Raw genomic sequence first — 15,306 nt, 5'->3', positions numbered from 1 at the left:
CTTCCAGAACATTGATGAAAGGAAATATGACAAAATTTAGACCCAAAGGGGACAAATATAGGGTGTCCAATGTCCAAATTAAAGGAGTTTTATAACAGGGGAAAATTATCAAAATAAACAATAATAACAGATAAATTGCCCAAGTCTTAAGGAATATGGACCTTCCTGTAGAAAGGGATGAAAAATGATTGTCCAGCACTATTTGGGAAATTTTTTTGTGTGAAAATGAGACCAGGTGTCTCAAAAGTTTAAAACACCAAACATAAATTAAAGATTTTAAATACTTTCTAGGGGGTGGGGAGAGAACAACCAAACAGGTTACCTTCAAAGTTTTAATGATCAGACTGGAATTGGACTTCTATCTATATCACTGGATACTAGAAGAAAATAAAGCAATATAAAAATTGAAGGGCAGTTGTTATCCATGTACAGTAATATGACCAGTCAAGATGTCTTAGTTATGCAGGAATTCAAAGTTTCTACCGCATCCTGTTTTCGGAAGTCAGTTGACAAGGTAATGCAGGAAAATAAAGTAAAACCTACAGGAACACATGTGATCTAGGAAGGTGGAATCGGTCCAAAAGATCATTTAAGGGAAATTTTAGAATGCCAGCTGACTTTGGTAGCAGTTCTAGAGAACATTCAGTCCAGATTTGAGCAGGAGGTAGGGGAGAGCTTTGAAAAGAATCTCTCAGAAAATAAAAGGGGACTACATGCAGTAAATTGTATGATTAAGAGCTAAATATTTGAGATCTTATGATACAGCACATTTGTTTTTCAGTCTCTCCCCAACCACCCCAAACTATGTAAGAATAGTGTGGTACAAATAAGATGCACATTAAAATCATGCTACATGATTTTAACCAATCTACAGCTTAAGAAAAGAGAATCTATTCTGTGTTGCTGCTGGAAATATTATTAGTGGCCCAGGTATGTGACTCTGAAACAAGAAAAGGAAATGTTATTCTTCATACTGCATGAATTTGCTGTGAATACTATTTACATAGTTACATTAATAAAGCTTAAGTTTATTGTTTTTCAACTTTTAAAGTAAATTTAGAGACAGAGTTATGAAAGACTTCATTAGGGTTACATACCAGAATGTAAATGTTAAAAACCTTCATGATGCGGGTGCCATGATGGCTCAGTTGGTTAAGTGTTTGTCTGGCTCTTGATTTTGGCTCAGGTCATGATCTCACGGTTCTGGAGGTCGAGCCCCACTCCATCTGTGCTGTCAGCACAGAGCCTGCTTGGCATTCTTCCTCTCCCTCTCTCAGCCCCACCCCCTGCTCATGCTCTCTCTCTCTCAAGAAATAAATAAATACACTTAAAAAAAAAAAAGAACCTTCATAATGAAGAGTTAAGATACAGCCATCACAGCAGAATGAGGAAGCAGAGGGAGACAAAAGGTAGAAGCAGAGTTTGCAGTTACTTATTTTACATGATAAGGAGTCAGTCCATGAGTTGACTCAATTCATTGATTAAGACATAGAAGTATGTTATTTAAAATTACACATGTAACCAAGAGAAGAAATAAAGATAATGTAACTTACCAAATATTCAAATTAAAAAGGAAGAGAGTAGTGTAAGGGAACAAAGCCTCATCTTTGCTGGCTGGGACTTTGTTGTCTAGGATACTGATTATAGAAATAAGAATAAGTGTTTTGAATTATGGAAGTAAACACCAGCAAACTGAAAACAGAAACTGTTTAAGAAAATCTTGCCATTGGTCACATTTGTTCTTCTCTTATTTCCTTGATAATTTCTTAATGGGCTCCTTCTGCAACCATTAAATGTTGATGTTTTCCAGGGATCAATCCATGGTCTCTGTGTCACATGACACATGCACACTCTGAGCTAGTACATTCACATAAATAGCTTCAGTAACCACCTGTGGAATTTGAATCCCAAATTTCTCATGTCAAACCTCATTTTAACCTAAATGCAAGGTCTGCATTTTCAGACATTTCTTTCCATAGGTCCCAGTAGCACTTGAAATTTAATATGACCTAATGGAAATCTTTATTTTACTCATGAAATCTGTTTTTATGTTCCTTTATTTTTTTATTTATTCATTTATTTTTTAATGTTTATTTATTTTTGAGAGCAAAAGAGACAGAGCATGAGTGGGGGAGAGACAGAAAAAGAGGGAGACACAGAATCCCATGCAGGCTCCAAGCTCTGAGCTGTCAGCACAGAGCCGGCATGGGACTTGAACCAAGAACTACGAGATCATTACCTGAGCCGAAGTCAGATGTCTAACCAACTGAGCCACCCAGGCACCCGATATTCCTTTATTTTTTAAAAAGCTTTGTTGAGGTATTATTATGGAACCAGGCTGGATCGCTAATGGAAGAACGAAGCGGCGCTCAGAGAGCTTGGAGGATCGGAAGTTTATTTACATTGATGGGCTCAGGGGAGATGGTTTCTCCAAAGATCTGAGCCCAGAGAGCATAAGCATGGGGGACAATTTATAGTCTGCTACTTCCGCATTAGTGGCAATTGGTGTGAGCAGCAAACGGGGCAGGAAGAAGAACCCAGGAGAGTCTTCAGGCGAGGACTGGAATTCCCGATCAGTCCTGTTGGCCATCTTATAACATAATTTTTCCCTATCAAGGTCAGGGTTTATTATTTTCCCCATCAGTATAATCTATATGCCATAAAATTCATCTATTTTAAGTGTATAATTCAATGGCATTAAATTTAGAGTTTATGTAACCTTCTCCACAATCCAATTCAGAACATTTCCATCACTCGAAAAAGATTCTTTATGCTCATTTGTAGTCATTTCCTGTGTCTAGCTGTAGTCCCAAGCAATCATTAATCTACTCCTGTCTCTATTGATTTGCTTTTTCCAAGGATTTTGTATAAATAGAAACATACAATATGCAGTCTTTCATGACTGGCTTATTTAGCGTGTTTTTGAAATCCACTCATGTTGTAACATGTTCTAATACTTTTTTCATTTTTATTGCTGAATAGCATTTCACTGTATGGCTATAAACATATTTTTTAATCCATTTATCAGTTGATAAACATTTGAGTGGTTTCTAGTTTTAGGTATTATGAATAACGTTCTACATTTTCATATATGTCTTTGTGTGGACGTGTGTTTCCACTTCTCTTGGATACATTCATGGTAAGTTTATGTTTAACTTTTTAAGGAACTATCAAACTATTTCCCAAAGTTGTACCATTTTACAGTCCCACCGTCAAAGTATGAGAGATACAGTTTCTCCGTATTCTGCTAGCACTTATTATTGTGTATCATTTTTATTATAGACATTCTAAAGGTATGATATGATACCTCATTGTGGTTTCAAATACGTGTCCCTCATGGATACTCAAAAGTAAGCCTTCATTTCTTTCTTTCATATACCGCTCACCCATTCTCTGGATGTACCTGTTAAGTGTATCTTTAATTCTCCTTCTCATCTTCATGCCCATTGCTTTACTTCTTCACTTTCTTGATTATTAAAATAGCCTCTAAACTGCTTTGCCTGATATCCATTCCTCTGCAGGTCGCAGTCTGTTTTCCACATTGCCATCCAAATGAATTTTCAAGAATGCAGATGTGATCTTCTCTCTCCTTTGCTACAAATCCTTTAAGCCTTTAAGATAATGTCTATCATGTGGACCCTTTTTATTTTACATTATCTGTTCCTGCCGCTCTTTTCCCCCACCATCCTGCCTTCCTACAAACCCTTACACACTCTACACACATATTCTGCACAGATCGTGGCCTGCTATCTACCTGTAATTATTTGAGTACATTAGGAATACATTCTTCTTTGCCTTTGAACATGCTGTTAATTCTGCCTGGAATGTTCATCTATCTCTGTTTATAAGCTCTTACTCATTCTTCAAGGCTCAGAACAAATAATACCTCCTCTTAGAATCTTTTCCTGTTTCTTGGTAACAGTTAAGCTTTGTTTTTGTATATGTTAATATAGTGACATACATAGGTGTCTGTGAGAATATATTAGTATGATTTGAATGAAATTGTCATTTTTGTAAGTCCAAATATGATTTAAATGAGTCAGCCTAAAACATTTTTGTAATTACTTATGTACCTGTCATTTGTTAAAAGCAGTAGGCCACTTACTACTTACTTTTTGTTGATAGGTAAATGAACAAATAAGTTGTTCTTAAAGACCAAGACTTTCATTTCGAGTTATCTTGAAAAATGTTAGATTTTTGGGGGTGCCTGCGTGGCTCAGTTGGTTAAGTGTCCGACTCTTGATTTCGGCTCAGGCATGATCTCGCATTTTGTAAGTTCGAGCACTGGTTCGGGCTCTGTGCTGGTGGTGCAGAGTGCCTGCTCAGGATTTTCTCTCTCCCTCTCTCTCTGCTCCTTCCTTGCTTGTGCATGCACTCTCTCAGAATGAATAAATAAACTTAAGAATAAAGAAAAATGTTAGATTTTCTACTTTAGAATCACATAGACTCAAAGGTTAGGTTCATTTGCATTGTGCAAAAATAATACCAAACCAATTTCCAAGATATATCTCTGAATAATACATCTTGAATGTCATGGATGAAGCTACAGATTATTATCTTTCACATTAAGATTTAGTAGTCGTTTTCATGTTAGTGTACAGCATCATAGTTCTGTAGTTCAAATAAAATAATAAAGTTTACTGTTTTTCTTAAAAATACCATTTTAAAATGCAAACACTGTAAATAAACTAACATGATTAATATATATGTATATGTGTATGCATATGTATATATAAAGATTGTAGCTGTGTGAAAATTGCCTTTGAATGTGAGAAATAATATGCAATAATGATTTGTTTTCAGAGTATGGGGTTATATGAGTTTATTTTAATACTTTATTAAAATAAAAATTATACTAGTTTCACATCAAGTAGTAATGTCTGAATTGTTATTTTAGAGAAGATAACCATCTAAATGCTTTGCATACTTTAGGTAATTATATGATGAAGAACCCTGTACTTCATTTTAAACAAAATTATAGTTTTAGTCAACATTTTAAAATTATTTGTGATTTGGGGGGCACATCGGTGGCTCAGTCAGTTGAGCGTCTGGCTCTTGGTTTCTGCTTGGGTCATGATCTCACAGTTTGTGGATCTCACAGTTTGTGAAGCGTCTGACTCTGCACTGGCAGCACAGAGCCTGCTTGGGATTCTCTCTCCCTTTCTCTCTGCCCCTTCCCTGCTCACACTCTCTCTCAAAATAAATAAAGAAACATTAGTAAAATAAAATAAAGTAAAAAATTTATGATTTTTAAAACTCAGGGTTTGCTTAATGCATCTATTATAGCTTTACCGTAGTTTGCAGGTAGTTTCATTGCCATTAATATTAGTCATGTTCAGTAATTATATTCATTTCAAATTGAACATGATGTTATCTGTTCTGTTGTAACTATTACCTCTTTTTAGTTTTGTAAGTCCTTCATATCATCATTTATATAAATGTCATGTGCTTCGTAAGGAAATTCTTTTTTAAAAATACCCTGTGGAAACTTTATCCATTAGCTCTCAATTAAAATTCCTTTTCTCCACAAACTTATACAGTGCTCTTGAATTATTCCTACATGAAAAGATAAATAAGGAGTCTAAAGAATGTGGTTTATTTTATAACTTTAAAAATTGGACAGTGATTTGAGAGGGCAGCTTAGTACAAGTCCTTTTATAAATAAAATTCTGCTTCATTTGCAACTCTGAACATGAGAACTGAAAGGGGTGTTTCCCTTGGCTGGTGCCTGACTTCTGTGCACACCTTGGTCTTTGTCTCAACCTTGCCCACACTGCACACTACAGCCATATAAATCAGATTTTCAATTGGTTATAAAATGCAAGGCACAGATGTAGTCCACAGTATTCAAAAACTTTTGAAACGCTGAATATCCAACAAAATTTGTTGTTTGTATGAATGTAAGTTTTTATTGAGGTAAGTCTGTTTGTTTGAAAAAAGGACTCCTGCAGTTAGCTAGTGATTATTTCAAATTAAGTAGATTTAATTTCTCTCTATGTCTCTGTCTTTCTTTGCTTGTCTGTATAAGGCTTTGGGAAGAAACCTTGATATTACACCTGTGTTAATAGGAAGCTGTTGATTGAGATTTCTGTTACAAAGTCTTCCTGTCAGGAGTAAGTCACTTTATAAAACGAAATTGAGAGCTTGTAATCATAGAGTGAGTATCCTTCATCTCTTCATGTGTTTTTTTTAATTCCTTTGTTTCTGTTATAGCAGGTAACTTCACATACGTCTTAATAGCTACTTTGCTGTGCCAGATGCCAGATATTTTTTAAAAGGAAAGCATATGTAAATTGGTAAAATAATGTTCAATCTACAGTAAATTTGTAAAAGTACAGTTCTTTTATAAAAGTTTTAAAGGTTCTATAGAAATGCAAACCTTTAAATGCTATTAAAGATTTTTCCATAGTATATTTTTGGCCATTTTCGATAAACTGAAAATTTGGAAGTTATTGATTAATTCTGTTTAAAAGTCAGATTAGTAATAGGCTTTATGAAAAAGTAAAAAGTCAATTCAGGTCATTCAGTTTCATTTACTGAGTCATATCTTTTATATTTTGTATATACTGAGTCATATGCTTTTATACTTTTTTTATGTACTGTATTTGTACTTTTTAATGTTGATCTTTTAGTTTTTTATGTTCAGATGTTTTTATTGATATGTAGTAAGTATCTAAACAAATAGATAAACTAACTGAAGAATTTTGTCACTAACGTATAAATGTCTTCATTTTCATCATTTTAAAATATTTGCTATTAGAATATTTGACTTTTATAATGCCTTCAAAAGATAATTTCTCCTAAATTATTAATTTTAGGTGCTGTTTTTCAATCTTAAACTTTTGACCAAGAATGAAACTATTTAAAAATTAAGATGCCAACAGGTAACCTCTTGTAAATTTATATGTCAGTGTATGTCACATAGCAATTGAACACTCCCGCAAAAAAAAGTGTGCTAATACAAAGCTATATTTTTCCCCATCTAAAATTGTTCCAGAAATCTGAACTGTTTTGGTTTTGAAAGACCACTTTTTATAGCATGAAAATATTTTATTTTAGACATATTTTGTTGCTTTTTACAAATTGACAAATTCTAGCTTACCCTATATCTGATACCAACTTTACAAAACAGTAAGTGATATCATCATATGTGGAATTTAAGAAGCAAACAGATGAACATAGGGGAAGAAAAGGAAAAATTAGATAAAAACAAAGAGGGAGGCAAACCATAAGAGACTCTTAAATACAGAGAACAAACTGAGAGTTGCTGGAGGGATGGTGGTTGGGGGGATGGGCTAAATGGGTGATGGGCATTAAGGAGGGCACTTGTTAGGATAAACACTGGGTGTCATACGTAAGTGATGAATCACCAAATTCTACTGCTGAGACAATACTACACTGTTAACTAACTTGAATTTAAATAAATAATTTTTTATATTAAAAAATTGTTTTTAGTGTTTATTCATTTTTGACAGAGAGACAGAGACAGAGAGTGAGTGGGGGAGGAGCAGAGAGATAAGAGACACAGAGTCCAAGGCAGGCTCCAGGCTCTGAGCTGTTAGCACAGAGCCAGATGCAGGGCTCAAACTCAAACTGTGAGATCATGACCTGAGCTGAAGTCAGTTGCTTAACTAAGTCACCCAGACGCCCCTTAAATAAATAAATTTTTTAAAAAGGAGTAAATGAAATCAAAGTAACAAAATAGATTGAGAGATAATGCTTCAAGTTAGATGAGCATTCTTTATAGGTAAAATACCAGTAGAAAACCCTATGTGATGATTCCCGTGATTCTGATGTAATGTTAATTGGGATTTTATTTGTTAGCCAAATTATTCCTGAAAAATGGTAAGCATTATCTTATTAAAAGTTGTTTCATTGTAAAGAAGCACACCATTGTGTAAAAAGGAAAAAATCCAGAAGGATTAGTTCTGATTGGTTTACTTTCTTTTTTCCCACCTAAATTTTTTTGTAATTCTGTTTTCTTCTTTGTATTTTTATACTTTTATAGTTATAATGTCATGGTGAAACCAATTCTTCTTAAATCTGAAGTAAAAGAAATATTTAAAAATTTTAAATTCTGGTGGCAGAGACATCTGGCTCAGTAGCAATTATATCTTAACAACTGTTGATATTCAGTGGCAAGTAAATGCTAGCTGATTTTTTTAATGCCAAATCTGAGTAATGCCATTTTCTTCACATAAGATGATTCTAGGTCATTTTCTAGACAGTTAGGAAGCAGTAATGTGCAGTTTTATCCCTCTTAAAGGCTGAAAGATAAAGTGTTCAGCAATTTGTTCTTCTAATTATAAATAGTGATATAATGACTCAGCGAATTCTAGAGATATTTCTAAATTTTTCTATATAATGGTTTTGGAATAAAAGAAAAAAGTTAAAAAAAAATAGGTGTGGGGAAGGAGGTGCAGGATGGAAGGAAGGAAAGGGACCATGGGAGACCAGGAAGGCAAAGAGATAAAGCAGGATAAAGGAAGGGTCAAAGATAAAGAAGGACGTAAGGATGGAGAAAGAAGGGGGGAGGGAAAGCATGCAAGAAATGGAAGTTTATTTTTTCAATATTCTAAAAGTTTTGGCTGTATATCAAGCAATGACTTAGGTTTTTAATTTTACTTTAGAACTGTAGATGTCTTTTCAGTTATCAGCTGTTACCTAAAATCCTCTTGCAAATCAAAACCTTGTAAGATTACTTTTTGGGTTTTTTGTTGTTGTTGTTGTTATTTTAAAGATTTTATTGTTAAGTAATCTGTATACCCAACGTGGAGCTTGAACCCACAACCCCAAAATCAAGAATCTCGTGCTCTACTGACTGAACCAGCCAGGCATTCCTGGGTTTTTGTTTTGTTTTTTTTAATTGTCATACATGAAATATTTAAAGATAATTTTGGAAATCAGAATTTATTTCAATTACATAAATCATTTTCCAATAGCAGTTTTCATAGTTTAATGAATTTGAGACCAAAAGGAAAGATAAGAAATTAAATATACCTTTGGAACAGAGAAACTCTAAACAAAAGTTGTTGCAGAGTCTTAGTATTAAATGAGAAAGGCCACCATTTATTTTAAGATCCTAATCCCCTTTTAAAAATCTAATGAATATAGAGATTCCTTATGTCTGTAATATAACCTATAAATCTGTTATAATTAATGGTCATATCCTTAGGACATATTATTTTTTTCCCTCCAAGGGACAGAAGTTCCTGCTTATCAAATAAGGAATAAGATTAAGTTCTTCATTTTGAGAAGCAATTCTTCATTTAATTTTTAGAATTGCCACTTCAGTCTAAGATACTTAGTCCTTTACTTGTTTTATTAGAAAAACTTAATTTGCCTTTCTCTAGTTTCATTTATGTATATGTTTAGATCACGAAGAGCCCTGTGGTCCCAGTCACAGGTCATTTTGCCTGAATGGAGGGATGTGTTATGTGATACCCACTATTCCCAGCCCATTTTGTAGGTAAGTAAAATGTTCTGGGGTGGGGGAAGGCAATTTTATTTTTTATCAGCTTCTAACTTCTTTAGAAGTGATAAATATTGATCAAAAAGTGTAAGATGAAAAAGTGTGAGGAATGCTCTATATAAAACAAAATTATACTTTAAAAACAAACAATGTGGCAAATCACAATCTTGCTCAAAGTGTTTACTTTGGAAATTGTAGTGATTTCAAGATTAGTCTGATTTTTTTTAATAATCCATTTTGGTGAACTCTATGATTTTAGCAATTTAGGGAAGACAGTCTATGTTTAATATTACTGATAAAACAGGTAGAGAATTCATTAATATAAGAAAGCCCAACATGAGGTGTTTGAGTTCAGAATACATAAATACATAACTGTGTTGGTACCAAAACTTACATTTGATATGTTAAAAAGAAAATGAAACTTTAAGTTTCTCTAATGGTGTTAAAAAAAAAAAAGTCTAAGCCACTATTGTTTTAAATAATATGATTCACTTTGGGAGTATATAGCCAGGTCAGTAAAGGACTTGAAAATAGTACTTGTTTAGCTGGCTTCCTTTGAATTTGGTTGAATGGGATTTAAGGGGGGCATAGTAAACCTCTTTTAATACATGAATTAACAACATAATACTACCAATGATGTCCATAGACTTTAGTGGAGCTGACACTTAAGGACTTCAAGATATTTTGTGGCATGTGCATGAATTACTCTGTTTTTGTTCATTAACTGAGATGAGAGGTATAGAATCTAGATTTAAGATCTTATTGAAGTAAAATTCATATGAAAAATGAAAAATATTGGGATTTGGTGTGGAGGAGAGGAGGCAGAGAAATAATCTCATAATTATCTCAATCCGTGTTTAGAGGTTTTCATATGGGAAATAGTGAGTAGGTATTTTTCCTCTCAAGTTAATAAAATGAAAAAGGAAGAGGATAGAGGAACAAATCAACAATTGCTTTGTACCCCCTAGGTGCCGGTATGTTTTTCTTTTTAAAGTTTATTTACCAAAATGTAATTTATGAATGATAAACTACATTCTTTTTTAAAAATATTTTTTAATGTTTGTTAATTTTTTAGAAAAAGAGACAGAGTGCAAATGAGAGAGGGGCAGAGAGAGAGACACACACACACACAATCTGAATCAGGCTCTGGGCTCTGAGCTGTCAGCACAGAGCCTGATGCAGGGCTTGAACTCACAAACCCTGAGATCATGACCTGAGCTGAAGATGGCTGCTCAACTGACTAAGCCACCAAGGTTCCTCTAAACTACATGCTTAAAAGTACACAACTGATGAATTTTGACAAATATTTATACCCATGAAACTGTCACCACCATAACAAGATCCAGAGCATTTCTGTTATCCCACATTTGCTGACCATATTTTTCATGTTTTCATTTCACAAAAACATTAGAGGAAAGGGGGAGAGAAGATGTAAGGAAATAGAAAAATAAAGGGAAAATGAGAAATTAAGCGACTTGCTAAAGGTCATACAACTAGGATTAAATTAAAGAAATGGCCTTTGAAAAGTACAACTCCCAAATTTCACCTAATCTTATGGTGTATTCATTCTGAATTCTTTCTAATGGGATAGGACATGTAGCATTCATTAAATGAAACTAAAATACTCATCAAAACAAATACATTTAATAATTAAAAGATACTAACATTTTTTTTCTTTAATTTACATCCAAGTTAGTTACCATATAGTGCAACAATGATTTCGGGCGTAGATTCCTTAATGCCCCTTACCCATTAAGCCCATCCCCCCTCCCACAAGCCCTCCAGTAACCCTCTGTTTGTTCTCCATATTTAAGAGTCTCTTATGTTTTGTCCCCCTCCCTGTTTTTATATTATTTTTGCTTCCCTTCCCCTTTCCCTTATGTTCATCTTTTTTGTATCTTAAAGTCCTCATATGAGTGAAGTCATATGATATTTGTCTTTCTCTGACATAATACCCTCTAGTTCCATCCATGTAGTTGCAAATGGCAAGATTTCATTCTTTTTGATTGCTAAGTAATACTCCATTGAAGATACTAACAGTTTGTATCTTGATTGTAGTGATGGCTTCTTGGGTAAAAAGGCTGTCCTTTCTCCATTGAATTACCTTTACATTTTGTCAAAAATCAATTGATCATATATGGTGGGACTATTATACTCCATTGATCTATGTTTCTATCTTTCATGATTACCAAACCATCTTGATAACTGAAACTTTATGATAAGTGAAATCAGGTCATGTGAGTCCTTAACTTTGTTCTTCAGCTCATTGATCTTTAGTCTTCTTTTCTAAAAGACTGTATTTAATGTTAAAAATTTCCAACTACATTTTACCTGCATCTTACAAATTTTATAATTTGTTCATTTCTAAGTTAAATATTTTTTCCGTTATGATTTCTTCTTTAACCTAGGTGGGGTTTTTTTGTTATCCTTTAATATTTATATCTAATTTAATTGCATTGTGGTCAGAGTACTTGGTCTATCAAGCTGTCTCTGTACTAAAGCCGTGTTTATACTGCACTGAATAAGTTGAGAGAAAGAATTAAGAGTACTGAAATTTGGAGACTCACTGGGATGGGAAGAAACATAGAGTCTTAACTAAGGCTGCTATAGCAAAAAAACATAGGCTGGGTGGCTTATGAACAATAGGAATTTCTCACAATTCTGGAGGCCAGAAATCTGAGATCAGGGTGTCAGCATGATTGGGTTTTGGTGACTGCCTGCTTCCTGGCTTGCAGATGTATCTGGGTAGATCTCTTGACCAGCAGGTTTATTTTCAGGAAGACCTGGCAAGGGATCAGCTTTGTAGACCACACAGCCATCAATGACAGAAAGAAGAGCATCTTCTAGAGTAGGATGCCAGCAAATTACAGACTATAGGCCAGATATTTGGGGGGCAGGGAGCAGATTACTTTTGTATGGACTTTTTACTAAGAATATTTTTTGGTTTTTAAAGAGTTGTAATAAACAAGCACACCAAAAAATACAGAAGATTAGGGGCACCTGGGTAGCTCAGTTGGTTAACTTGATTTCAGCCCAGGCCATGATCTCATGGTTCGTGAGTTTGAGCCCCATGTCAGGCTGTGCTGACAGTGCAGAGCCTGCTTGGGATGCTCTCTCTCTCCCTCTCTCTCTGCCCCTCCTCCACTCACTCTCTCTCTCTCTCTCAAAATAAATAAACTTAAAAAAAATAAAGAAGATTATGCCACACATGGCAGGAAGAGAGAGCTCTCTGGAATCTCTTTTATAAGGGCATTAATCCCCTTTATGACAGCTCTATCCTCATGTTCTAATTACTTCCCAAAGGCCCCACTTAATACCATCACATCGAGGTTAGGATGTCAACATATGAATTTTGAGGGTACACAAACATTCAGTCTATAACACTTAGGTTGTCACTCTGCTTTTGTATTTTGGGCAAATGTATTTTAAGTTTATTTTCAAAAAGTTACCAATGGAAGTGAATGGACCACTTTGCTCACACTGGGTTGAAGAATACATCTAATTTCTTCCTAATCTGAACTTTAATAGTAGTAATTAAACAATAGTTGAAACTGTGTCCCTGGTTTTATGGTGGATAGGGAAGGAAGCAAAGTTATCATGTTGCACAACAGCAGAAGATTTCTGTGGGATTAGCACCCCCTGTGCCGTATGGATGGTGTACCCTGGAGTTGTTCAACACCCTGGAAGGAAGTGAAGTCAGGGAGACAGAGAGAAGGAAGGAATATAATGGCTAAGGTTTAAATAAAGTTGGATGGCAGAGACATTTTATATCATATGTTAGTTTTAAAGGTAACTGCTTTCCAATAATTTTAGGGCCATCCTTTCTCATATAGCACTATAGGTAAAATAGGTCTGAGGATGATAAACTCATTTCCATCTCGACTCCTACTACTTCCTGTGTTCCCTATTTCTGTTAATGACATCCCAACTGTCTTATCACTGAGAATCTTTGACTCTATCATTGACCCTTGTCAAGTTGTCAAACCGTAATTCTACCTTTGTTGTATGTCTCTTATCTGTCTAATCCTCTTTGTTCTTACTATCACTATACTAGTTCAGACCTTTTTAACCCCTCATTGTCTATAGAAATAATTTTCTAACCAATTTTCCTCTTTGTTTAAGTTTATTTATTTATTTTGAAGAGAGAGGGAGCAGGGGAGAGGGAGAGAGAGAATCCCAAGTAGGCTCTATATTGCCAGCACAAAGCCTAATGTGGGGCTGGTCCCATGAACCACAAGATCATGACCTGAGTGGAAACCAAGAGTTGGATGCTCACCACCACTGAGCCACCCAGGTGCCCCACTAACCAATTTCCTTGCGGCCTAATTCTAATTACTACTTCTGCAGTTTGCCACCCAAACACTTCTACGGCTTTCTCTTCTTCCTTGGTCTGTGTTCTAACTAGAACCATTTACTATTTATGTTAAATGTACTCCCATCCTTTCTTCCTGTCTATGCATATTGAAATCCTACTTATATTTCAAGGCCTTTTCCTCTCTCAACTCTATCACAAATCAGAATTAACCTCTTCCTCCTTTGAACAGAGAAATATGTGAAATTTATTACTTTATATTTTGTCTTTGTATACTCATCTCCTTTTTTGGACTATAAATATTCCCCACTCCACCCCACCACCTAGGAGAGTGTGTTGGTCATAGTAACAAAATTTAAGTAATTGTTGACTTATAGATATTGAATTTATAGAAATAATTTCATCTCAGAATCAGTAGTCATTATATTTTTCTTAAGTGAATGGGTAGGTAATAAATAAACAAAATAATTAGAAATACTGCAGTGGCAATAAACAAGTACAGTTTACAAATTTAATTTAGTTTTATCATACATTGGTCTTTGTCCTCTTGTCTCTATTTTTTTTTCTTCTTTGTACTTTATTTAAACCAGCATACTCTAGTTTTTCTTATCTAATTTCTTTAGTTGACTATTTAGCTCTTTGGTTTTTTTAAGCTACTTTATTTTTTTTTTTCAATATATGAAGTTTATTGTCAAATTGGTTTCCATACAACACCCAAAGTGCTCATCCCAAAGGTGCCCTCCTCAATACCCATCACCCACCCTCCCCTCCCTCCCACCCCCCATCAACCCTCAGTTTGTTCTCAGTTTTTAAGAGTCTCTTATGTTAAGCTACTTTAAAATTGAGGACTGCTTGGTATCAGTTGGTGTTGAGATCTGCTTTGAAGCCTAGTTCATGTATAGTATTTTAAATGGCCTACGTGTAGTAGAGAAGAATGTGGATTCTTTAATTGATGGGTGAAAGGTTTTATATATGTACATAAGATCAAGCATTTATAATGTGCTGTTGAAATCTGTTATGCCCTCAACTAATTTTTTATCTGCTTGATTTATCAATACCTGAAGAGGTATGTCAAAATTTGTCACAGTGATTTTGGATCTTCAGCATCTCACAATTTCTGTTAATTTTTGCATAAAATATTTTGAGACAATATTATTAAGTCCATATAAATTCAGGATGGTTATGTCTTCTGGTGAGGTATCCCTTTTATCATTATATAATGACCTTCTTTATCTCTAGTAATGCTTTTTGCTTTGGAATCTATTTCATCTGACATTCATATAGCCATGTCAGCTTTCATTTGTTGAACATTTGAATGGTTTCCTTTTTTTTTCTTTCAATTTTCCATTAGGTATGTCTGTAAACATATATAGTTAGTTGGACTTCTTTTCTGTCTTTATTGGAGTGATTGAATTTTATTTGTCCATTCTACATTGTATTAGCTTATTTTCATTAACATGTCTTGAAATCAATTTAGTTGTGGGCATCATTTATTTAATGAAGAGAAAAAATAGAAAATTTG

At 34.3% G+C, this 15,306-nt stretch overlaps 1 protein-coding gene and 1 long non-coding RNA gene across 9 annotated transcripts in view; one reads left to right on the top strand and one right to left on the bottom strand.

Annotated features, from left to right (window-relative positions):
* The window catches only part of NRG4 (neuregulin 4), a 190,103-nt gene that overhangs the window by 75,149 nt on the left and 99,648 nt on the right, over positions 1 to 15,306 (top strand). For 5 of the 8 annotated variants that reach the window (XM_053223688.1, XM_027067841.2, XM_027067838.2 and 2 more), the window contains 3 exons: positions 6,029 to 6,157; positions 6,819 to 6,884; positions 9,376 to 9,469. In XM_053223688.1, coding sequence (XP_053079663.1) covers positions 6,875 to 6,884; positions 9,376 to 9,469 — 104 coding nt within the window. In that variant the 5' untranslated portion in view covers positions 6,029 to 6,157; positions 6,819 to 6,874. Of the gene's footprint in view, positions 1 to 2,311; positions 5,901 to 6,028; positions 6,158 to 6,818; positions 6,885 to 9,353; positions 9,470 to 15,306 lie in introns of those variants that run through there. The other 3 variants (XR_008299032.1, XM_053223684.1, XM_015081763.3) reach the window with 2 other exon arrangements.
* The window catches only part of LOC113601895 (uncharacterized), an 89,473-nt gene that overhangs the window by 27,806 nt on the left and 46,361 nt on the right, over positions 1 to 15,306 (bottom strand). The gene's annotated exons all lie outside the window — the stretch shown is intronic.

This window comes from Acinonyx jubatus, chromosome B3 (assembly GCF_027475565.1).
Source record: "Acinonyx jubatus isolate Ajub_Pintada_27869175 chromosome B3, VMU_Ajub_asm_v1.0, whole genome shotgun sequence".
Lineage (NCBI taxonomy): Eukaryota > Metazoa > Chordata > Mammalia > Carnivora > Felidae > Acinonyx > Acinonyx jubatus.
The sequence above is the reverse complement of the archived record's forward strand: the minus strand, read 5'-3'. Positions and strand labels throughout refer to the sequence as shown.